This window comes from Manacus candei, unplaced genomic scaffold, assembly GCF_025592945.1.
Source record: "Manacus candei isolate 608988 ecotype Guabito, Panama unplaced genomic scaffold, ASM2559294v1 h1tg000005l, whole genome shotgun sequence".
NCBI classification, from domain to species: Eukaryota; Metazoa; Chordata; class Aves; order Passeriformes; family Pipridae; genus Manacus; species Manacus candei.
The window spans coordinates 5,394,896-5,417,887 of record NW_026138053.1 but is presented as its reverse complement, the minus strand read 5'-3'; the positions used below and the strand labels follow the sequence as shown (position 1 = coordinate 5,417,887).

At 43.9% G+C, this 22,992-nt stretch overlaps 3 protein-coding genes across 3 annotated transcripts; 2 read left to right on the top strand and 1 right to left on the bottom strand.

The window, feature by feature from the left end:
- Nucleotides 1-303: 303 nt before the first annotated feature.
- On the bottom strand, nt 304-8,845 carry BTF3L4 (basic transcription factor 3 like 4). Its single transcript, XM_051800173.1, has 6 exons — nt 8,714-8,845; nt 7,635-7,698; nt 6,745-6,858; nt 4,250-4,451; nt 2,787-2,846; nt 304-1,925 (listed from the first exon to the last, which is right to left on the bottom strand). The coding sequence occupies exons 2-6, from the start codon at nt 7,686-7,688 to the stop codon at nt 1,879-1,881; spliced, it is 477 nt and encodes a 158-aa protein (XP_051656133.1). The 5' UTR covers nt 7,689-7,698; nt 8,714-8,845; the 3' UTR covers nt 304-1,878.
- A 548-nt stretch (nt 8,846-9,393) lies between these two features.
- On the top strand, nt 9,394-18,668 carry TXNDC12 (thioredoxin domain containing 12). Its single transcript, XM_051800147.1, has 7 exons — nt 9,394-9,622; nt 11,598-11,658; nt 15,953-16,005; nt 16,499-16,572; nt 17,131-17,200; nt 17,290-17,373; nt 17,815-18,668. The coding sequence occupies exons 1-7, from the start codon at nt 9,532-9,534 to the stop codon at nt 17,892-17,894; spliced, it is 513 nt and encodes a 170-aa protein (XP_051656107.1). The 5' UTR covers nt 9,394-9,531; the 3' UTR covers nt 17,895-18,668.
- Nucleotides 13,189-14,573, top strand: KTI12 (KTI12 chromatin associated homolog). The gene has a single exon (XM_051800026.1). It carries the CDS (start codon nt 13,227-13,229, stop codon nt 13,947-13,949), a length of 723 nt encoding a protein of 240 aa, XP_051655986.1. The 5' UTR covers nt 13,189-13,226; the 3' UTR covers nt 13,950-14,573.
- Nucleotides 18,669-22,992: the final 4,324 nt, after the last annotated feature.

The window sequence follows — 22,992 nt, the reverse complement described above, 5'->3', positions numbered from 1 at the left end:
TCGCAGAGGCAGCAGAAGGCAATTCCATGTTACTGGGCACACACCAATGAAGACATCTCCTCCTTATAGACACAAATCATCTGCAGTTGATCAGCCATACAACAAACCAAAGGTTCATTCATCACCATAGGGAAAACAGGAGTGGGTATAGGGAGTGTGAAATCCTAAAGCCCTACCGGAATCCTCCCCAGTCCTGCATGTGTCTTCCTCAGTCACTGCCACAAGGAATGCAGTGCTGTTCCAAACAGCTGCTGCATCCACCTGCCCTTGGTGGGAGGAGCAGACAACACACAGGAGGAAGCATTTCCTCTTTTGTACTTTTATTTTGTAGTAAGATCCATGTAGTATATAAAATATAACAGGAAAAACGGAACGGAGCCTGTAAAACGAACCGAGGAGTTCAGAGGACAAACCACTACAGTTCTACTTCTGTGGTTTCATGAAGTCTCCAGAACTCATGGACTGTTTGCTTGGACTATTACAGTTCTCTAGCATATGAGCCTACATCAAAAGCTGATATGTTCCAATTAAGCCATAGTTAAGTGACAGATGTAGAAAAAAACAAAACCAGAATGGCTTTCTTAAGCCACAGCTGCCCTTGACAGAGGTTACGATGATGTCTAACTATACTGTAATGCACATTACATCAAGAACCTTGAAAGAGCCTCTGAAAAAACAGGTTCACATTAAGCATTTTAAAGAAAGGTCATAAATACTGCACTGTACCAACAGTACTTCCCAATGTCCTCCTCATGCCTGAGGAGCATTTGTGTTTTGTAAGAAGCTACTACATAGATGACACCAAACCTAGAGGTAGGTTATAGGCCAAGGTAAGTTACAGGCAAAAAAAAAAAAAATCCCTTTAGAGCTAATCACTGCACAAACTGCCCAGTAGGAAGCAAGGCAAAGTGTCAACAACTCTTTCCTCCCACCCTAGGCATTGCTCACACAGTGCATTTAATTCCTAGTGCCCTAAGAATGACAGTGGATCATCAGCTGCTAGTAAATGCAATCATGCCAAGAGAACAGCTTGAAGTTATTCAAGCAAAAACCGGTTACTGTGTAAAACTGGTGCACTGGACTGTTACCAACCAGACCTCCAAGCTTAGGAAGTGACCCAAGAGTAGAGAACCAAAATGTTTGGTTTTCTTTTGACTGGGAAATACTCCAGTAACCAACAGGAGAACACACTGCTAAGCCTACACGGAAAGAGTCAAATATCAGCTTGTATCAAAAGGTTAGAGACAAAAAAAAAAAAAAAGCTGAAGAAGGTTAAGAAAAGCACACTTTTCTGAGACCAGGTTCTAAAAAAGTTACTGTACCAAACAAGCTGCTGAAACAGCTCATCTTCGGTATCATTTGGGATCAACACAGGGTTGATAACAAATGTGTACACTGAGAAACATCCGCAAGTACAATAGTTAACAGCAAATTAACCCCAAGTGTTAATGGTGTAATGCCTTCAGGTCACAAAATGTGAACAAAAAGTTCACCCTAACTACCTTCTGTGCGCTATCTGGTGGTACTCAAAAGTAGCAATGCTGAAGATTCGTTTTATTTCTACTTCCAAAGGAAAAGGGGAAATGGTTAAATAAGCGTTCTCCAATTTGTTCTCCACTATACGTACACCCACACACATACACACACCCCTCAAAATGCACTGACATTTCTTTTTTGACCAAAAGAGTAGATCCTGGGAGTAAGTGCAAAATGCAAAATCAACTGACAGAAAATGCTGAACAAACAGCATCATAAAAATACAAAATATTTATATTACTGAACTATTAACAGATGATGTTCTCTGTTTCTTTAAACTTTGGAACCACATAGCTGATTTCTTAAATCTAGTCCATGCCAGCTTCCAGAACTATTAATGTTTTAGTTAGCTTCATTCTTTGATGCTTCATCAAAATTTTCTACGAGATCTGAAAAAGATGAAGATATTTAATACAGTAATGCCCAATAAGATTACCTTTAATGAAAATGCATATATTATAGGAGAGGTTAAGTAGTACTTAACTACACTCAGGGAAATCATTTTCTTATGGGCAGATTTCAAAAGGCTTTAGAAAATATCATTTGGACACATACAAAGAACTAGAAACACAGGAACACTCAGACAGTGAAAATTCTAATATTCAGTGATTAAGATCTGATTTTCAGAGGTGCTCTATTAGCTGTAGTTGGGTTTCAAGCATCTGCATTCTTTAAAGAATGCCTGAAGTTTTAGAGAATTGAATTTTATGCAAGGTCACAAAGAAATAAAGCAGTGCCAAAGCATGAAGATTTGAACCTCTGATCCACAAGTGTGTTGTTTTAGCTAACACACCATACTGACAGATACAGCAGGATGTGGTGATTAATAAGACAGTTATTCATTGTCATATTAAGAACTTACCATATTTTTTTTACTTTCAGATAGTGACATAAGCTTTTATTCTTCTACTATAGAAATAAAAATCCCCACTCCAGTCTCTGATTTGAAAACAACCCGATAACTATACCAATTGTGTCATTTTGCAGCCCTAAAACCCTGTTTGGATATTCAGATACCTGCTCAATCTCACTGAAGGTCTTTTAACCTAGTTTCACTTAATTATTAAGATGTTTGCACAAAGTAAACCCTTTTTCCGAAGCTGGACTTCAAAGCCATGTTTTAATGCTGCCCTATATATGAAGCCTCTCTTAGCAAGTGAGGAGTATAATCACACCAAGAGCTAAATATCTCAGTGTATGAATCAAAATATTTATACATTAAATGGACATAAAAGTGTGTATGTGCCTACCTGGGACATCGTCATCTTCTTCATCAATATCTTCAGATTTTGGTGCTTTACTATCCAACACTGTAAAAAGAAACTTGGTGCTGAGTTCTCATGATACAGAATTAGGGACACTCACATGACACAATAAAAACCACACAGGTGAAAAAAAGAAAGCATTTCCCCAATAGTGAAAAGCACACAAATGACCAGGTATTGACAGTTAACAGCATGACCAAAAGGCCTATGTGTGGACATTATTATGCCAAAGTATTGGCAGGGCCATTTTCAAATGCTATGGGGTAATTCATGCAGAGCTTGCAAAAGATCAAATGATATAGAAAACCCCCAGTGTGACTAAATCTAACTGGTGTCATGTGTTTCAACACAACAACAATGTGGTACCAATCAGTGACCAACATATCATATGATTCAATTACCAAGGGGCCACAACTGTAGGAAAAAGTATTTCCATATCAGCTGTCCTGCATTAAACCTACTCTGTCAGTCACAGATCGTGCTCCAAGTAACAGAGAAATGAAAGAACTAGAAAAATAAAGTACTTTTTCCTCACTGTACTATCCAAAGAAAGTACAGCATGCATTGGTACTGAGGTTGCATCAAATGAAATATGCTTATGATTATCCACCCCTCTGAATTTTAAAAGGTATTTTACTTATTAATAAAGAAAAAGAAACCCTTTACTTTCACTTAAACTCTGAACATGAAACGTGGAAGAAGTTGAAACTCATTTAGAAAGAATAACTATTTGCTGAAAACATTAGAACAGGTGATGTATAATCCAGTTCCAAATACAGACTATTGCAATGTGTCCAACTACAGTCATCTTAATGGCCAGAACAGTCTTAACTGGAATTGTCCCTAATCTTCATTTCTGAACTGTAAAATTACAATAATAATTATAGCACATATACACACACCCTCATGCTCCCAAGGTTTTAAAATAAATAGAAAAATCAAGAATCACAGTCAAAACTGTGATTTGATTTTTTAAATTTTCAATCAAAACTCTCCTTTTTAATTAGATTTCTTAAGTCCTGGTTGAATTCCAAAGGGAATTGAGGAGTAGAAGAACATATTCCTTACTCTATAATCACAACAGAAATATGTTTTGCAGGAACAAAGAAAACAGAGTCGGTTCCCTGACAAAAAGAACCAGCTGAGTTTTTCCAAGTAAAAACGTGAACTTGCTTTCCTAAGTAGTCTCCCATACATAGTTGTACACCTGCAATAACAGCATGCCAGACTTACCTATTTTTTTAAATCAGGGCATGCCTATATAATCTTGAATCAACAAGAAAAGTTTTTCCCCCACCCTACACTTCCTCAACAGTGGTAAATATAAAGTAATCAAGGGTGTGTGCACTTTTATTGAAGTCACGTACTGTTGTTAAATTTGGGTTAAAACTTTTAAGTGTGCTTCGTATGTTCTTTAAACCAGCTATGAAAGACTCCAAAAGACCTACCTTGTCTTGGGAATTGTTCAGCTAACTTCCTGAGACTTGTTAAGCTGTCAGCACCAAGCTGGCTTAAGATGCCCGGAAGCATTTCTGTGATCGGTTTAGCCTCTGCATGACCAGTAATTGCAAAAGTGTTGGCAGACAGGGAAGCTTGAACCTTGGGGTTGTTGAAGTGAATAACTGTTCCATCGTCTTTTATCATGTTCACCTGTTTAAATATAGTAATAACATTTACCAAAGTGTTGCAGCATCTTGTGGAATGAGCGTGATCATTAAAATCCAGATTTAAAGTACTAAAATATAAAAAATTACAAAGCTACCACTCCTCTTAAGAGAATAACATAACCATGACAAAAGCACCTGGAATTAATACCACCTAAACTGGAAGTAAATACAAGTTAATGGTAAAATATGGGCTCATACATACTATATGATGAGGCAGAATTTAACAGCTATGGTTCCTTCATAAAATGAACTCACCCGAATACTAATAAATACATAAGGAGTATATGTTGTAATGCAGTTTATGTGTATTTTTAACAAAAGCAAAAAAATACACATAGATTATTAGACCGCAAGGTATAAACGTGTTAACGTGAAGAACGTCTGGGGAGGGAAACCCCCCAACAAACCAGCCAAACCCTTCAGCTCTGTGGTGACTCTTCACAGGCTCAAAACTCCAACAACAAAGCCCAGCCACACCAGTTTAAGCCATTGCCTTTCACAGGTACCTGTGACACCTATCAGGAAATTCCAGTAATTCCATGATGACTCTTATAAAACTAAGGACATCATACAGTGATTCTGCTCTCTTCTTCTTTCCTGGTCTTCTGAATCACCAAGAATTAAGATTTATGGCCAGTGTAGTGCCCTGCTTTGCACCTTTTGTCAGTTTATATTGGCATATTTGTATGGGTTTACGTTGTGTTTTTTAACTTAATGGCAGACAGCATGGACAGTTAAAAAGGTTTTTCTTCTGGGCATGGCTAAACTACGGTTATGTGGAAAATAATTTTGTCTGACCAAAGGAGGAAAGTCCTACCCATCCAACACAACAGTGGTATTAAACTCATGTGACAAAATTAATAAGCAAGGTTTTTAGCAGAAATTACAGGGAGAAATAAGAGATTTAAAATATAAAAACATCCAAGTTCTCAATCCTCACACAGCAGAAGAGGTTCAAAATATGTTTTGAACAGGAAAACCAGGTGTGTTGCTTTCCTGCAAAACTAAACAATGTCCTGTCCTTTGCACATAAGGAAATGGTAAAGGCTTCAAGCGCAGTCATCCTGTTACTTAAAAACCTTTTAAAGCCACACAGATGAGTAACTCATGCTTGACTCAACATTGCTATCCTCTCCAAACTCTTTTACACAAAGCTTACCAAGGTCAACTTGTGTTCACCTGAACACAACATACTGCAATTCTGTCTCTAGCTATCAAGGCAGAAACATTTTGCACTGTCTTCACATCAAGACATTTAAAATCCTTAATAACTGTGTCTAAGTAAAGATCCTGAGATTTGTGTGAAAAAGGAAACCGAAACACACACCCAGAACTGTGTACTCTTTGGGTTCACATGGCTCAGTATATACACACTGAGTTTAAGAAAACAGAGAAATAAGTGTTTATGCAAGAGAGGACTGAAAATCTACAGGCAAAACCAGGCTGCTACAGTAAAATCTGCATTTGCCTTTGGAAGAGAGAATGCACTATGTGACCTCTGCAGGCACCTTGCAATCCTGCTTAAATTAATTAATCACAGATTAAATACTGTGCTTCTTTAACCAAGCACTACAGTAATACTGAGTTCATGATGGAGGAAAACCTCCTCCTCCCATGTATGAGTGTCACTCCCTACAGTGTTATGGAAAACATGTTTCATTCATACCTGTCAATTAGAGGTATTCAAGGAACATCTGATACCCTCACATTCCCACTTACATTAGCACAGAAGCTGCTTCTGTAGGGTCTCTGCAGTGTTTTAAGAAACATCATCTCCTGTAACTACTGCAAACAATTCCAGCAACTTTTGTAAAGTAGTAAAGGATCCTAATTTTAATAATATGGACTCAAGTTCTTACTCCAGGTATTTCTAAACTTTTCTTTATATTCTACACCACATAACTCTTGCCCTGGATGTGCCTGCACAGAACACGCACACTTACTGCTCTTCTGAGTAGGGAATCAGGTTATAAAAGTCAAGAACAAAGAGAAGTTTTGTTCTGTGATGACTGCAAGACACACACACACAACACATAGCTTACTACCTTCTGTAACCACTATGTGGCCAGCAGAACCTTCTCCCTTCTTTCTCCAGGTACATACACGCATTTCATTTCACCAAGACAACAATCAATCAAATAACTTTGTCTATCAATAAACAGACCTGTAAGTTTTTGCTTGGAAGCCTGTTGTAAAAACAAAAGCAAAACCCACCACATGACCCCCAAAACAATACAGTGAATTTAATTTCAAACAGGAAACACTTATCACTATACCTCTTCAATGCCAGCAATGTTATTTACTGCCAGTTTCTTGAGGGAACTCTGAAGTTTTTTGTCATCAGCTGTAGCTGTTCTGTGCACCACCTTCTTCTTTCTGCGAGCTGTTCCCTGGGAAACAATCAAGAGACAACAGTCAGCTATGCCCAAAATTTCTCAACACTAATTGTGAAAGTCCTACCACAGTCTGAGCAACATCTTCCAAGTTATGAGATGCCTCTATAGTCCTATTTCCCTTTACCTACAGCTTTAGCCATCAGTCTCAATTTTAAGGTTTTTCTTAAATGTAAAGGACCAAAAGACACCAAATAGCAGCAGTATTTTCCCTTCCTACAAGCCAGATTACAAAGATACTATTTACTACTGAGTAAAATATAAGAAATTTTCCCCAAGAACTCTATTTTTTCCAGGACGAAGCACAAATACAGGGATTTAACAGCAATTTTGGAACTTCTACTTTGCAAAATTCTGTGGAAGTTTGGCAGGGGATGAGGCCCCCGCACTGAACAAACTCCATGCCTTTTTTTTTTGGTCAGATTAACTACCTGCTGGCTCAGAGACAAACAAAGCTCAATGCAGAGTTAGTGCCTGGAGTGGACATTGAAAATCCCCAACAGGAAGAAGGAAAGGGCAGAACTGGAACACCCAACAGGTGAGCTCAGCTGGAGCTTCCACAGGTCACAACAAGTCACTGAATTAACAGAACTCTTACACCCTGGAAACTGCTAATCCAGCAGTTGGGAACTGAAAGAAACTTGCATTTCAGGTAGAAGCACCATGATACAGATCACACAAAAAACATATCTGTCAAGTCTCAGAAATATAGTTTTTCCCCTTCTGTGAACTATAGCCTATGTTTTGAAAAGCATCTCTGGGGGGTTTCTTACCTTTCCTCCTATTCGGACCTGTGCTTGAAGCTTGGCCAGTTTTTCTTGGTTCATAGTGATGTGTCTGAAAAATAACAAGAAGATCCAAAACCCAAGTTAACAATCAAAATAGTAAGAAAAAAAAATGTCACAGTCCATTTTCAAAGCACTCCTAAGACTGCGGTGGGTTTTCGAAACTTACAGAACACTACCCAAAACACTGAGTCCAACAAAAACACACAAACAAAGCTTTAAAACCTAAATAATCTGAAGTGGTCCTGTAGTAGGCCATTTAGCTGAAGTGTCTGTGACACAATAAGACAAATCAACAAGACACTTCATTCCCCATCAGTAAATTCCCAGAGTGCCAATTTACTTTCGGAAGCACTGAACTGAACTCAAACCAGACCCAAACCAGCACAACTGCTTCTGGGAAACACCCTTATCTTTAAGAGAGTCCAGGGAGAGATTCATCACTAAACTACTTCGAATACTACTTCCATATAATGAATCTCTGATACTTGTAACTAATAAGTGAGCTCTGAACCCCGTGAGTTCAGATCTGGACGGATTTCCCATAGGAACCTCTGGAAGCCCTGCATCCCATTCAATGACTGGGAAGTCAGTCCAGTGGCTTCTTCCACGGGTCAAGTGGGACCTTTAAAGACTGCAAACCCTGAAAAAAACCCGTAATGGGTTCCCGTAATGGGTTCCCGTAAGGAACGCATTCCGCTGCTGTGCCCCAGCAAGCGACCAGAGATCCCGGGAATGATGGGGAAGCCCCCTCCGCGTGTGCTTTGTGCCGGAGAGAGGGATCAGCACCGGCGGGAGAAGAGGCTCGGGGCGGCTCGCCGGGCACCCCCTGAGCACGGGGAGCGAGAGGGGCTCAATGCTGATCCCTCAGGAGCCTGTATGGCCGGGGCCTCCCGAGCCAGGGCAGCCCCCGCACATCGTCCCGCCGCAGGGCCTCGCTCCCTTGGCGTCTCCTCGGGGAACGGCCCAGCGCGGCGGGCGGGGACGGGACCGAGTCCCCCGCCCCAGGCCACCGGGGGCACGGTAAGGGCGGGCCGCCGGGACGCGGGTGCAGCAAGACCCCTCACCTGAGCGCGGCGGAGCCCCCGCGGCCAACACGCGGCGAGAACAAGATGGCGGCCGGGAAAGGAAAGAGAGGCGCACAGAGAAAGGAAGCTCCCCTCCACGTGACGGCGCCGGCCCGCCCCCCCGATTGGCGGAGCCGCCCAGTCTCATTTGCATAGAGGCGGGAGAGGGGACGCGCGGGACCTCCTGGGAGTTGTAGTCTCGGGGGGGGGGGGACAGACACCCGGTGCCCTGGGGCAGGGAATGGCGGCCTGGGGTAATAACCAGTGTCCTGGGGCAGGGAGCGGTGTCCCGCTGTAGTCTCGGGTGCCCCCGGTCAGGCAGCGGTGGCTGGTGACCCAAACCCGGGGCGCGGCGGCTCCAAAGGCGTCACCACGTGCTCCACTACCCCCCTTAGCGAATCCTCCTTCACGCACGGCGCTTTGCGGTCGGTTTTGCCTTCCCGACAGGTGGGCAATTCCGGAGAGCAGCGCGACAAAAGCGTTTATTTTGGAAAGGAGAAAATAAACCCGGATCCCCATATACACACACCCCTCCCGCTGCCTGCTCCCGCCGGGATAACCCTGGGCTTGTCCAGGGGCAGTAACCCAGGCGACTCACACCCCACACCATCCCCTCCCGCTGGGTGCCACCCCCGGCACCTCCGAGCCGAGCGGCGAGGGCTGCGCACCGCCCACATCCGCCTCATGTCACTTCCTGGGCTTTAAAAAAACGGGAAAAAAAAAGAGGAAAGAAAAAAAAAAAAATCCGCCTGAGCGGGTCCTGTGCTGTGCGGAGCCGTGGGGCTGTACCCGGTGCTGCCGCTGCCCGCGCCGACACCATGAAGGCTCAGCCCGTGGCCGTCTCCGTCCTCTGCCTGTGCCTGGTGCTGGCGGCCTCCGCCGCCTCCGCCGAGGGAGGGCTCGGAAAGGGTCAGGAAAACGCTTCCTTCGGGCTTTCCTCAGCTCGTGTCCCGGCCGCGGGCGCGGGTCCGGTCCCTCAGCCCGCGGCGTCGGGGGGCGGGGGGACAGAGCGCGGGTCTGGGGGCTGGAGGTGAGGGGGGTTTGAACCGTCCCCGCCGTCGTGGTTCTGTCCCGGCTGAGCGCCCTTTCGAGGGGCTCCGCGGAGCCCTGCGGGGCAGCCCTCGGTGCCCGCTGTGCCCGCCCAGCCCCCGCCGGCTCCTGGCAGGCAATGAATGGCGCTTCCCTCCGCCCTCGGCTTCCCTTGCCCTCGATGACCGCTCCTCACTCCTCTCTTGGCTCACCGAGGCTCCTTGACTAATTACCGTGTCTAATAGCCGGGTTTAGCCAGCGCCTGAGCTTCACCCCAGGTGGTGGCTTTGCCTTAGAGGCAAATCTCCTCCTCAGGACCGGTAGTAACCAATTCGATCAATGACAGCAAAGCTCTGTGGTGTGGATCCCAGCCAGCCATCCTCCTTTAATTCCCCAGATGACTTTCATTCAAAAGAAACGCTCCGTAGTGTGTTGTGTAATTGTTTTAAAAACATACTGAAGCTTGCCACAAATGGGATTTTGGTTTAAGTATAGAAAAGCTTTCAAAAAGTGTTTCCCAGCTAGAACAATAAAAGGCTTTCCCTATTTTAACATTTTGGCCTTTGACTGAAATAGCTGACGTGTCAATATGCTGGATAAACATGACTTCTGCTAATCCAACTGGCTTTTGCTTGGGTACGTTGAGCTTGTCCAAAAGTAGCCCTGTGTCCAAAGCTGCCTGAGCAGCTGGGGTGTGATTGGACGTGGACAGGGCATCCCCACCTCCCTGCGAGCTCATCTGTTTGATGTGTTGCATCATATGTGTTCACAGTGGTTCATATCAGGAGAGAAGATCAGGCAATATGCTGTGCCAACTGTCCACACCTCCCGGATACTGAATTAAGGTGCCACAAGGATTTGCTGACTCTGTTTTAGGCTTTCTCCAGCTTCTTTGCCATAGTTGTCTACAATGTCCACTTTTCCCTGTGTCAGCACTGGACAGTCTGGGGCTCTGGCCTCTGTGTAGCTCCCGAAATGTGCTCCCCTCAGCACCCTGGGGGTTGCTGACTAATCCAAACCCTCAGCAATGGGAAGGGGCAAGCCAAGGCTGATGTTTGAGCATCCAGTGCACTAATTGTTAATTACTGGAGCCATAAGACCTCTGAGGAGGTCTTCCAAGGGTGTTCCTCTTCAAACAGTTCCCGGATCTCTTTCATCTCAGCTCTCCAGGTGGCTTTTGGCCATGTGCTTTGCTGGCTACTAAAAAATCCCAACCCTGGCAGTCCCTGCTTTGCAGCTGTTAAACATACACTGACTCACTCTTGTGTCAATTGACACAACAAGACTTGTTATCTGGATATGGGATAAAATATTTCCTGTGCCATTCAGTCACTCTAACATTCAGAAATCTTTGTAGTGGTGTTCTTTCTTACTCTTCAATTATCATCAGCAGTAATAATTAGCATAATAGTTTTAGAGCAATTAATGATCATATGTTGGCCTAGGAATTTTTAAGTTTTGCTTTAGTTCACATTCGGTGGGATTTAGGAAGCCAAATGCTGACATGTTTAATTTGTCACTCGTCAGTTAATAAATGTTCATAGATTGAAGAATAATGGAGAATAATCAGAAGGCCCTTCAATTTTAATATTCGTTTGGGGGATTTTTATGTCGTTTGCATATAGATATAAATATTCATTAGGATGGTATGTTTTTGTTAATTAATTTCAGTGGGATTCCTCATACGACTGTGGGTTGTAAGTATTTGCAGAAGTCTTTCCAGAACTGGGATTGTAGTTGGCTTTCAAAAAAAGAATATAAAATAAGTTGAAAATACTCTTGAGGGTTGGACTGTTTTCCTCTGTTAGCTGACACACTAAATTATGCAGCATTTATAAACCCTTCTCTCTGGCAGGTTTTGGAGATCATATTCATTGGAGAACACTAGAAGATGGGAAGAAAGAGGCAGCAGCCAGGTATGTTTGCTAGTTTTAAATACAGAAAAGTGTCTTTAAAAGCATTCACAAAGGTTCTGCATCAATCCTAAATTTAACCACAGAAGAGTCATTATTAACAAAAATGAAGATGGTTTAGGAGACTTCAGATCCCTACAGCTTATTAGAGAGAAAATACAGAGTTTTGATATCTTTGCTGAGGCACCACCTAGGTTTAATCACTGCAGTGTAATTAAATCATCAAAGCCCTAGCATGTCTTTGAAATGAGAAGAAAATAATTTTTTCCCACAGTAAAGAAAGGTATGGTTCTCAAACCCACAAATGAATGTGTATAGAGTGCTCAATCCCCTTGAACTCAGCAGTGCTGAGAGCTTCCCTAAAATTCCTTATGCCTGTATAGATGAGGTCTCAGCCTGAGATAAGTTATTTTGTTCCAATCTGCAGGAAAAAGTCTGGAAGTTTCAAACTAGTGAACTGATAGAACCTGATTTGGTTAAGTTTAAACTCTAAAAATAACAGTCTTTTAGAAGGTAAAAAATTATTTTTTGACACATTATTTTCCTCAGAATTTCTTCTGTTTCTTGTTAAAATGTGAGAAAGGAAATGGTATGCTTATAAATTCTATTTGTATTTTAAATTTATAACCTAAATCTGACAATACTGACATGAGCAGAAATTCCTCATTCCTTCCAGGTTTGCTGTTTGAGTTCAGCTCTCAAACTGATCCATCGTTTTAGTGTAGATACCAAATTAACCCAGACGATACAGTGTCAGAGGTCTTACAAGTTTCTATAATTGGATATTTTTGAAAAAAATATTATTTCCGTATTTACAGGTGTAGTTGTAGCACTACTTTGCAATGAAGCAGAGGAAGCTTCAAAATGAGACAGAGGAGGGCGGGAGGCGCACGGTGAGCTGTGAGCTCTCAGGTTTAGGCAGGATGAGCATTCCTGCTCAAGGAGACTGTGCAGGAAGGGGTCGGTGTAATCCACACCCTCTCCTTTCACTGTTGGAAGCACAGACCCTTTCACTGTTTTGAGTTCAGCAGCATTTGAGCATTACTGAAGGACTGGGAGAAACCACTAATAACGAAGAAAATATAAACCTAAAAAGTAGATTTGTTTTCCTAAGTCTGACCTTAGGTCAGGAGGAGATGAAAAATAATACGAAAATTATACGAAATTAACTGTGACACATCAGCTGAGATCCAGCAGAGCCAGTGAGCTGGGACGTTTCAAGATTTCAATTTGAATTTTATAAACTGCGCAGCGTGGATGTGTCGGGGGATGCTGGAGACGTCTCGTTGTTAAGTTCCGTGCGGACGAGGGCAGGGATCAAGCGTTCCTACAGTTAGTACGGTCGCGTTTCTAAGCCGCATGTCTGCCAGGACGGTGTCCCGGTGCCAGAGGCGGGGGCCCGGCGGTTCCGCACGCCCGAAGGGGCAGAGAAGCCCGCACGGGCAGAGAAGCCCGCCCGGCGGTGCCGCCCCCCGGGGCCGGGGGTGCTGGCGGTGGCGGGCGGGCCGTGTGTGGGTGTGTGTGACCGGCGGAAGCAGTTCCCGCCCGTCCGGGTCGGTGCCGGCGGGGCGATGCCGCTGGTGGTGCTGTGCGGGCGGCCCGGCAGCGGCAAGAGCCGGCGGGCGGCGGAGCTGCGGGCCGCGCTGGGCAGCCCCGAGCGGGCCGCGCACGTCGTGTCCGAGGCGGAAGGCGGGCGGGCGGCGCTGCGGGCCGAGGTGGAGCGGCGGCTGAGCCGGCGGGACGTGGTGATCGTGGACGCGGGCAACGAGCTGCGGAGCATCCGCTACGAGCTGTACTGCGCGGCGCGGCAGGCGGGCACGGCGCGCTGCCTCCTGCACTGCGCCGGCGGCGGGGGCGGCCCCGACGAGCCGCCCTTCGAGGAGCCCGATCCGGGCTGCCGCTGGGACCGGCCGCTGTTCACGGTGAGCGGGGAGGAGCCGCTGCCGCTGGGCGACATCCGCGCCGCGCTGTTCGAGAGCGCCCCGCCGGCCCCGCACCGCTCCACCCGCGCCCAGCCCCTGCAGTCCGGGGAGTTCCTGCACCGCCTGGACCGCGTCACCCAGGACGTGCTGGCCGCAGTGATGGCCGCGCAGAGCGGCGGGGCGCTGCCCGGGGACACGGTCCGCGTCCCCGGCCTGGCCGAGGGGCTGGTGCTGAGCCGGCCCGTGAGCCTGGCCGAGCTGAGCCGGCTGCGCAGGCAGTTCATCACCTACACCAAGATGCAGCCCAGCGATGAGAACATGCCCCAGCTGGCCAGCATGTTCCTGCAGTACCTGAGCCGCAGCATCCAGTGAAACAGTGGCAGTGGCCGTGGTTGTCGAAGTACTTGCGACAGTAGGAACACGCCTTCTAGACGCAGACCCCGCAGAGCCTGGATCCCACCTGTCGTGTATCGGATATTTGGCAGCAGCAGCTCTGGGTGCTGTGTTCCCACAGCAGCCAAGCAGGCTATTTCTGAGAGAATCTGTAGGGATACAGTTCCCCACACCCCTGAATTCTCCCTGTCAAAAAGGAGAGCAGCTGTTGCATCCCCAAGCAAGTGAAGTCTCCTGTGGAGACATAAACCCCAGTAATATAGTAGTGTCTGAACGTGAAAGCGCAAAAGGTGATGACTGTATGTCTTGAATAAGAAGATTGTTTTTCCAGGGCTGCCTCCAGATAATGTCAAACTGCAGAAGAGACTTCAGGTCCAGAACTAGAACAGGATGTGACTGTTTCAAAAAATCTGACTGAACCCAAGAGAGATTTGCAGCTCTACACTGCAAAAGGGTGCTGGCTTAGCAAACTCAAAAGAGGTTTAACAATAAAATGTGTGCCTTAAATGGACTAAACTCTTAATTTATCTGCAGGACTATTTTATTGAAATAACTCGCCGTGTCTTTTCTCTGCAAGGTCACCATTAAACACCTTTAAAAACACTAATTGCTTAAGAATGAGTTCTCTCATAGGAAAAAGGAGCTAAAATGACAGTGTCTGTTCTTGTTGAAACCCGTAGGTCCATACCAGCTGGGATGGGTAGCTTAGTTTTGCATTTAGTTTCCAATAATTTGGGGTTTGCGATACAATAGGTACAGTTCAGATAAACTTCTCACTTTCTGGTGGATGCTTCATGCCTCATTCTCATAAATTGTCATTTTGGTTTAATTGTATGTGTAGTGCTCCCTGGGAGGAAATAGTACAGTCTGACACACCAACTGCTGGGGGATTTATGCATTACAGAACTGAGAATTGACTACAAAAATGTTTTGATGTAAATAAGTTTATCTTACCAGTCAAAGTAAAGAGAATAAAGCTGAGAAAACACATTCATTATTTCAAACCTCTGTGAGTTCTCACTAAGAATTGGTATTTCAAGGCTGTGAGCACTTAAATTTAAAATCTGCTTTGAAAATTTCTCTTTAAAAAAAAGTGTGTTGCAGTACCAATTGCCAGATGATTGAACTCTTTTGACATGAACCACTGGTCCTTGATAAGAACAATGTGTATTTTCCAGACGTAAATCAGCCTGTCCTCAAGAAAGAGGCAAAACAATTTGGGACTCTGTAGAAACAATGAAGAAAAAAGTGGTTTTTCATCCTCAGGGACACTGGATGCAATGCAAGCTCTACTAGGGCAATGTGTGTTCATACTCCTTACTGCAAACAGAGCCCAATGTGAAGGTGATGACATATTGGTTAATTATAAAGCACAAACTTCTCTTTGAATGACTCTAAATGTTAATGCCTTCCTCTCTACCCTTTTCTGGTTCTAAAGATCATAACTGAATGCTGCTAAGTAGAGATTGCCTTTCATATCTGTTTACAGCTAAAGGGTTACTGGGTTCAATGGTTGCTCAGTGGGGTCTTGATCACAGGAGGTGACTGAAACATGTGGGCTGTAATGGGGAGGAGGATGGGTAGGTGACTGTCATCCACTGGGTTGCCATAAGCAGCCACAAAAATCCATCCCAAGATCTCTCAAGCAGCTGGTGTCACTAACCATTTCCAGTAATCCAGTAAAAAAATGCATGACCAGCTGTGCGTCTGAGGAATCTAAACTAATAAGAGCAAGTCTTCCAAAGACAAAGTCTCCTCTATGTGAGCAGTTACAATAAAGTATTTTATGACATGTTTTAAGACTGGGAAAACTTTTTGCAAGCCAAGCTTAGAACACAGCAGAATCTCTTTACATCTCACTTACTTTCTGTTACATCGAGCCTTTGAGGAAGCCCTGATTGTTAAAATGTACACGTAACAGAATTTGGTTTAGAGGCTTTCTGGAAGCTTTCTTTGACAGTTTTTTTTCTTCCTTTTTTTAGTGGTTTGCCTCTTATGGTTATCATCCACAAGTCCTGGTGTGGAGCTTGCAAAGGTAAGTGTATTTAATACTAGAGCTTGCTGAAATTTCTAATGAATCTTGGTATGCAAATCACGTAGCCATGAGAAACATGAGCTTTGCATTCAGACTGTAGCTAATGGTAACTATTTCATTAGGAGAAGCATAATATGGCACTGCCATTGCAAAAAAACAAGCTGGGGGTCATGGCTAAGCTTAAAGGATGAGGCAGTTGAGTGGCAATACTGGTTTATAGCAGGCTTTCTGCTCTGTTCCGTTGGTTCATATACAGCCATGTATGTTTGATGTCAGGCTTCATCCCATGGCTGCCCAGCAAGAATTGCTTCAGTCACCTGCTGCTCTTAGCCCTGCTTTGAATAGTTTGATATATACATACCATTTACTCACTGCTTATTGAAAAGCTTTCCAGAGGGAGGGGTGGAGATTTTGATACTGCTGGAAAATCTGAAATATTTTCCACTGTTTTTACATATGTCTTTATTTTTATTCCCCCCCCCCCCTTAATTAGCTTTAAAGCCAAAGTTTGCTGAATCCAAGGAGATCTCTGAACTTGCCCATAATTTTGTTATGGTCAACCTTGAGGTAGGCTGTCTTCTGATCTGTGTCCATGTTACTGCCTGGTAATTAAGCATTTGGAATCCGACTTTACTGGTTACATCCTGTTTGGTGTACATCCTAAATCCTGCACTCCTGAATAGGCATTCAGGATTGATTGATACGGCTCATTGTTTTAAAAAGAGTTTTCTTCAGTCTGGTTATTTTAATTCTATTTATAAACCTGGCTCTCTGCCATTGTCTCTTTAACAGTTTGTGCCTTGTGTGATTCTGTTGCTGCAATAAAGGAATTTATGTTTATTCTCTCATTACCTATCAAACATTCCTACACCAAAGTGGAGTGTGTAATGCAAATTAACAGGAAAAAAAAATATTATTATTTTCACAGAGGATACTTGTTTAGGTAAAAATAACTTACTTTCGTTGAGAGTGGAAGATCCTGCAGTTACTTGGCATCTGTTCAAGATGTAAATTGCTCAGGGTAACAGGAATCTGAAGGCAATAAGTTGTTTCTTAAAAAAGCAGTGTTGTGTTTTGTTAGATATCTTGCTAATACATTCCTTCTCTTCTGTCTTGCTTTGGTAGGATGACGAAGAGCCCAAGGATGAAGCCTTTAGTCCTGATGGAAGTTATATCCCCAGAATCCTTTTCATGGGTAAGGCACCCGCAGCTCTTGTGTCCACTCACAGGACTGGGTTCTTATTGTTACCACCTAAACTTCCTGATGGATTTCTTGTTTCATAGATCCCAGTGGAAAAGTCCATCCAGAAATCATAAATGAGAGAGGAAACCCCAGCTACAAGTATTTCTATACCAATGCTGATCAAGGTATGTGCAAAGTAGTTGAAACTGCATTTTTAGTGAGGACACACCTTCACTGTTTAGAGGAGAAAAATGATGGTACTTTACAGCATAACTGGGAGCTGTTAGGTACAGTGTGAGTGAGTGGTTCTCCAACGCCTGAGGAACCATATTCAGAATTGTAATTCACCTTAAGACATACTGCTATGTCTGTAGGACCTAAACTTTGTCTCCAGTTGTGGCATGGAAAATTGTGGAATTTGCATGATCCAGCTACACATAGGTGAGGAAATGGTGCAGGACTGGAGGTTTTTTTTTGTTTGATGGTGGTTTGTTTTTTTTCCCCACAGGTTAATTTGTAGATATACGTTCTATAACTGTTGTTTTAAAATAACTTTCATTACCAGTCCACCTTGATGTTTGCATCATGAGATTAATAGTTGGTATCTCTCTTATCTAATCTTTCAGTTGTCCAGGGGATGAAGGAGGCCCAGGAGAAGCTGACAGGTGATGCTTTCAAACAAAAGCACCTGGGAGATGAACTATAATGGATACGATAAATGATGATTTTTCACTGCTTCAAAACTCTAAAAGGAAACGATTGAACAGACTGAGAATGTAGTTGCACTGAAGGGACATAATTCTCCTGTCAACAATGTTAGGGTAAACCCTGTTTGGAGTTCACACACATGCATCAGTCACAGTGTTTTCTCCTCCTGCCTGGAAGTTTGCACTGTGATGATTATTTGCAACTAGGTAATGTGCAAACACATCCCGTTGTGTGTTTGAGCAACCACTAATATTTGGTGTTAAAAGGGAGGTGTGTAGGGAAGAATATTATTTGAGGACAAACAATGTGATTGAAAAAACTAGTAGCAGCCAACATTTTGACACCTAATCAGGGTTGAATTCCTCTTTTCTCACTGGTATTATGTGATCCCATTGTTTTTACTGGGCATTGCCATCAATGGGGCATCTTCCTAGGCCAGGTATTTTCTAGATATCCCAAAACACGAATTCTGCCAGTAACCCAGTAGAATACATTTCATGAATGTCCAAGTAGCATGTGAAATTATCAGCTCTGCAAACGTATTTTTGTGTAAAACTGTGTGATTCACTTTTATTTGCCTTTGGGCAGAAAATTAACTTTTTCCTTATGCACTCACCTTTTGATTGTTCCATCAAGTGAGGGTGGGTTATGTTGAAGCTTTACGGGGTTTCCCCTTTTATTCTTTGAATGTTTTTTGGCCAATGCCTTGCCATCACATTGTACTGTATTTTTGTACCAGGGTGAAAAAAAAAATAAACCTTTTTAAACATAAGCATGCAGAGAGTGTTTTGTGGTAAAGGGCATAACTTTCTGTTCTTAAGCAGAGGGGGATATATTTTTGTTTATATTGCAGTGGTTATTAATGTTGAATGTCTCAGCTGAAGAAGATTCCTTGTCATTACAATTCAGCCATTCTTACACTGCCTATACTGTCAAGGACAAGGTGATACCTAATGTTTATCTACTGGAACTGAAAAGGGAAATGGAAAGGAGAAAAATCACCTCTCAACCTGCTGGGGACACTTTTTCTAAGGCAGCCCAGGATGCTGTTGGCTTCTTTGCCACGTGGGCATATTGTTGGCTCATGGTCAGCTTGTTCTCCACCTGGACTCCCATATTCTCATCTGGAAAGCTGTTTTCCAGACTCTACTGGTGCACAGGTTATTCCTTCCCAGGTGAAGGACTTTGCATTTCCCTTTTTTCAACTTCCTGACAACCTTCCCTGCCCATTTCTCCAGCCTGTTCAGATCCTTTTGAATAGCAACACAACCATCTGGTTATCAACCACTCTTCCCCAGCTTTGTATCATTGCCAGTTTGCTCAGAGTGGGCTCTGTCAGTTCATCCAGGTAGTTAATGAAGGTGTTACAGTACCAGCCAGGGGTACTCCACTAATGACGAGCCCCTTTCAGCCCAGCAGTTCTGCCAGTTTTCCATCCACTTCACTGCCCATTTATTTAGGTTGTACTTCATCAGTTTGTCTATGAAGATGCTTTGGGAGACAGTGTAGAAAGCCATAGTAAGGCCAAAATAAACTACATCTGCTGCTCTCCCCTCATCCACCGGATTAGTCATCTAAAGCAAAAATTCCTGTCCCAAAGGCACTTGCCATAACTTCCCATAAAAACCACAGAGAGATCATTTTCTACAGATACTTTCTGAAGAACTATCTGTGGACATTAAGTGGGGAAAACTGTTGTATATACAATAAACCCAACTTGTCTACTGAGTCCATTATTACTGTTCAGTAGCATTAAGAATTTTACTTTGCATACCAGTCTGTCTGGTGTCTGATTTTAGCCACCAAAACTCAATTGGCCACTATAAGAGAAGGACTCAGTGGAAATAATGGGATTGTTGCACATCACAATTACCCTGATCAGCTGCTGAAAGTTATTCTACAGGCTTTATCCTCTGCTTCTCTTGCAAATGGTCTAATAAATTAATGATCAAATTGAACTCAGTAACTATTCTCAAGTTGTATTAGCCTTCAAAGTAAACCTATGTAAGTCCTAAAAAACAGATCTGCATTTTGCAAAATTGTCTTCTTTTTTCCCCCCAGCTGTATCGGTTGACCTAATAAAAAATTGGTCCTATCTGATGCTCATTTCATTTATAGCCTTAGATTGACATGATTAAAAAAGTCATTGCTATGGCTTTCTTTACTTGCCACCAGGGGGAGGACTCTGCATTTTCATCTCCAACAAATCATCATTAAAAAACCAATCTCTAGTGCACAATAGCAGGCTGGACCTCTGCGATTTTCCATGCACAGCTTTGCAGCAGCTCTGCCCCTGTCTTATCTCTGCAGCGAAATTACAGCCCATGAGATGAACATCAATTGTCCCTTTCTTTGCAAAACACTCTGATGTCAGAAGCAACATGGCCTCAAAGTAATTTTTAAGAAGTTCTTCACCTAGAGACAGATGTGAGCACTGTGCTTCATCCTTTATATTTAAGACCAACCTGATTCAAAATTACTCTCCTTCATGTCTTCTCTCACACAATTCCTCTCCTTCAGCACTTTATGCCTTCCAGACTTGCTACTTTGGAAGGAAAAAAAATTCCGTGATCCTTTTTCCTTTGTTATTTGGCTGCCTCCTTTCTCACTAATCCTCTCTACCCTCTGTATGTTTAGCCATGGTGAGCAGGCACAGCTTCCCCACCCTCCCTTTGACTTGCTCTTTCCTAGACTTTGTTTTTGTCCTCTGTAGCAAGATGGAGCTTGGCACTTGCTGGCCTGGTCAGTGTTTAGCTGAGGTCTCAGCAGAACACAACATATGTGCTGCCACACGTGGTTGCTAGGGGCAGCTAGTTAACTCCTGTAAAAGCTGTTTCACATGTCTGGATTGCAGGGTGAACTTAATCTGTTACCTAAATATTTTTGTCTTTCCTACCTGTCAGCTTTGTACCTGGACATTTTAGTTGCTCACTCCTACTGCAGATTCTTTAAATTATTCTTCTTTTTCATCTAGATCAGGCTGGCATTTTCTTCTGTGCAGAGGGATCCATCCAGCAGTTTTTTTATATACGTTGAGTGACTTTATGGACACAAGCAAGTCCACAGGGCTTAGAGGACCTGCTTGCAGGTTAGTGTCTGCTGTAGTTGTGTTTAATTATACACTGCAGCAGCTCAGCACTCCACAGTAACTAAGGTTTCAGATTAGTTTGCCCCCATCAGCTTTGTTTCATTTGCTGCCCATCTGTGTGTGACTTGCAGTAAACCTGCATACTTACATAACTTCTTCAGATGCATCCTAGAAATCCCCATGGATTCTCAGCTTCTCCTCCTTCTGTGAGGTGACAACAAAACCCAAAGACACTTCAAAATTCTTAGTAGGGACCAGGGAACTGCCAAGCCAAATCAATCTCCTGTAAACAAACATGCTGTCAGTTCCCTTTTTCGCAGAAACAACCCACAGAGGAAAAAAACCCAAAGTTAATTAGGGAGTGCCTGGATTGCAGCTGGCCATCTGGCTGCCTGGGAGCAGAGGTTGCTTTTGCACCTGAGGCTGAACAGGCTCTAAGGAAGAGACTCAAGAAACCTTTCCTTTGCCATGTTTAGCAGCAGGGAACAAAAGCTCAACAACCAAGAATGCCAGCACGTCCAGAGTGTCCTGTCTATCATCCTGGCATGCTGAGTTTAGGGATCATCTATTTCAAATGCACTTTTGTCCCTGTGGCTGTCTGCCTGCCATCGTATCCAGCCTGCATCCAACTGCTAATGAGCTTCATTCACTGTCCTCCCTTAAAGCTTGTGTAATGAATAGCTCTGAATTGAAGTATTATTAAACCCCTATGAATACAAGGTCATATATCCTTGGAGGTGATGAAACTTCTCTTAGCTTTTGCAAGAGGATTTGCATTTGCATTATGCTGTGGTATTTCTTTGCAGCTGACCTGGTGTTACGCCTGATGGGGTTTGCCCAACCAGGAAAACCACTTCAGGGCTGTTCCTTGACAACTGTGCAATAGGTGGATCAAAACCTGAGACCTAAGGATGGAGATTCAGAAAACACTAATGGTGGAATTACACTGAGCAGAGCTCTATCCAGAGTGTGGGATGAAAAGGGGAACTTCACTGCAAATCCATGCTCGTTTCAAAGACAGCAAAGCCAAAGATGAAGTTTCTCTAAATGGTTGCATCCCCCTTCCAGGCAGCTGTGTAAGTTGTCTTTGGCACTGACTGGATAGGGGAGGTTGCTGCCTGGAAGGAACCAGGAAACAATTAATGAAGGTCTGTCAAAATGGTAAAAGTCACTTCTTCTCAAAACTATTTGGCATATTAACTCATTCCCGCTTTCCTCCTTGAAGAAACAGGTGCTGATTTGTTAAGCAGTTAGTCAAATAAACTCAGTTTGCTTTTCCTTTCAAAGTTTGTCCAGAGTAAGGAGTGGCTGTGCACAGTTCCCAGGCCTGCCATTGTCCCAAGAGCACCACTCCTGCCAGAGCTGGTGATTCACTCCCACAGCGCCAGCCCGGTGCTACCACGTCAGCAGAGGAGGAGGAATCTCCACTGACAACTCCCAGCCAGCTCCTGTGACCTGTCACAGGCACTGGGGACAGGGCCTGAGTGATCCTCTCTAGGCTGTGAAAAATGTCATGACACGATTTTGTGATGGCTAAATCTGCAGAAGGTTCCTTTGATTAGGGATGAAAACAAAATAGGTGCCCCAAACTTCTCTATTCATAATTATATTGGAAGCAGAAACTGGCTGACCTGTGCTTACAGCATTCCAGGTTCAGACTCAGACCAGTAGGAGAGGCAGTTACACACCATCCTGGGCTGGCAGTCATCCCAGGACAGGGCACAGTGGCCCATCAGGTAAAGTGCAGGGAGCAGGCAGGGTATGTTCTAGGCATGGAATCACCGAGTGGGTGGTTGCTGCTCCCGTGTTCTGCATTCCTGTGACCAACACAGCTGTCTCCTCCTCCATTTCACAAGTCCCTGCTGTTATGTGGGGGATAAAGGGGAGACAACTTCCTAGAGTTTCCCCTTTCTCTCATTGCTGCCACTCCAAGTCAGGGCAAGGGAGAGAAGCCCATAGAAGCAGAGAGAGGAGCTTGGGCAAAGCTGAAGGGGTAGAACAGTCTGGA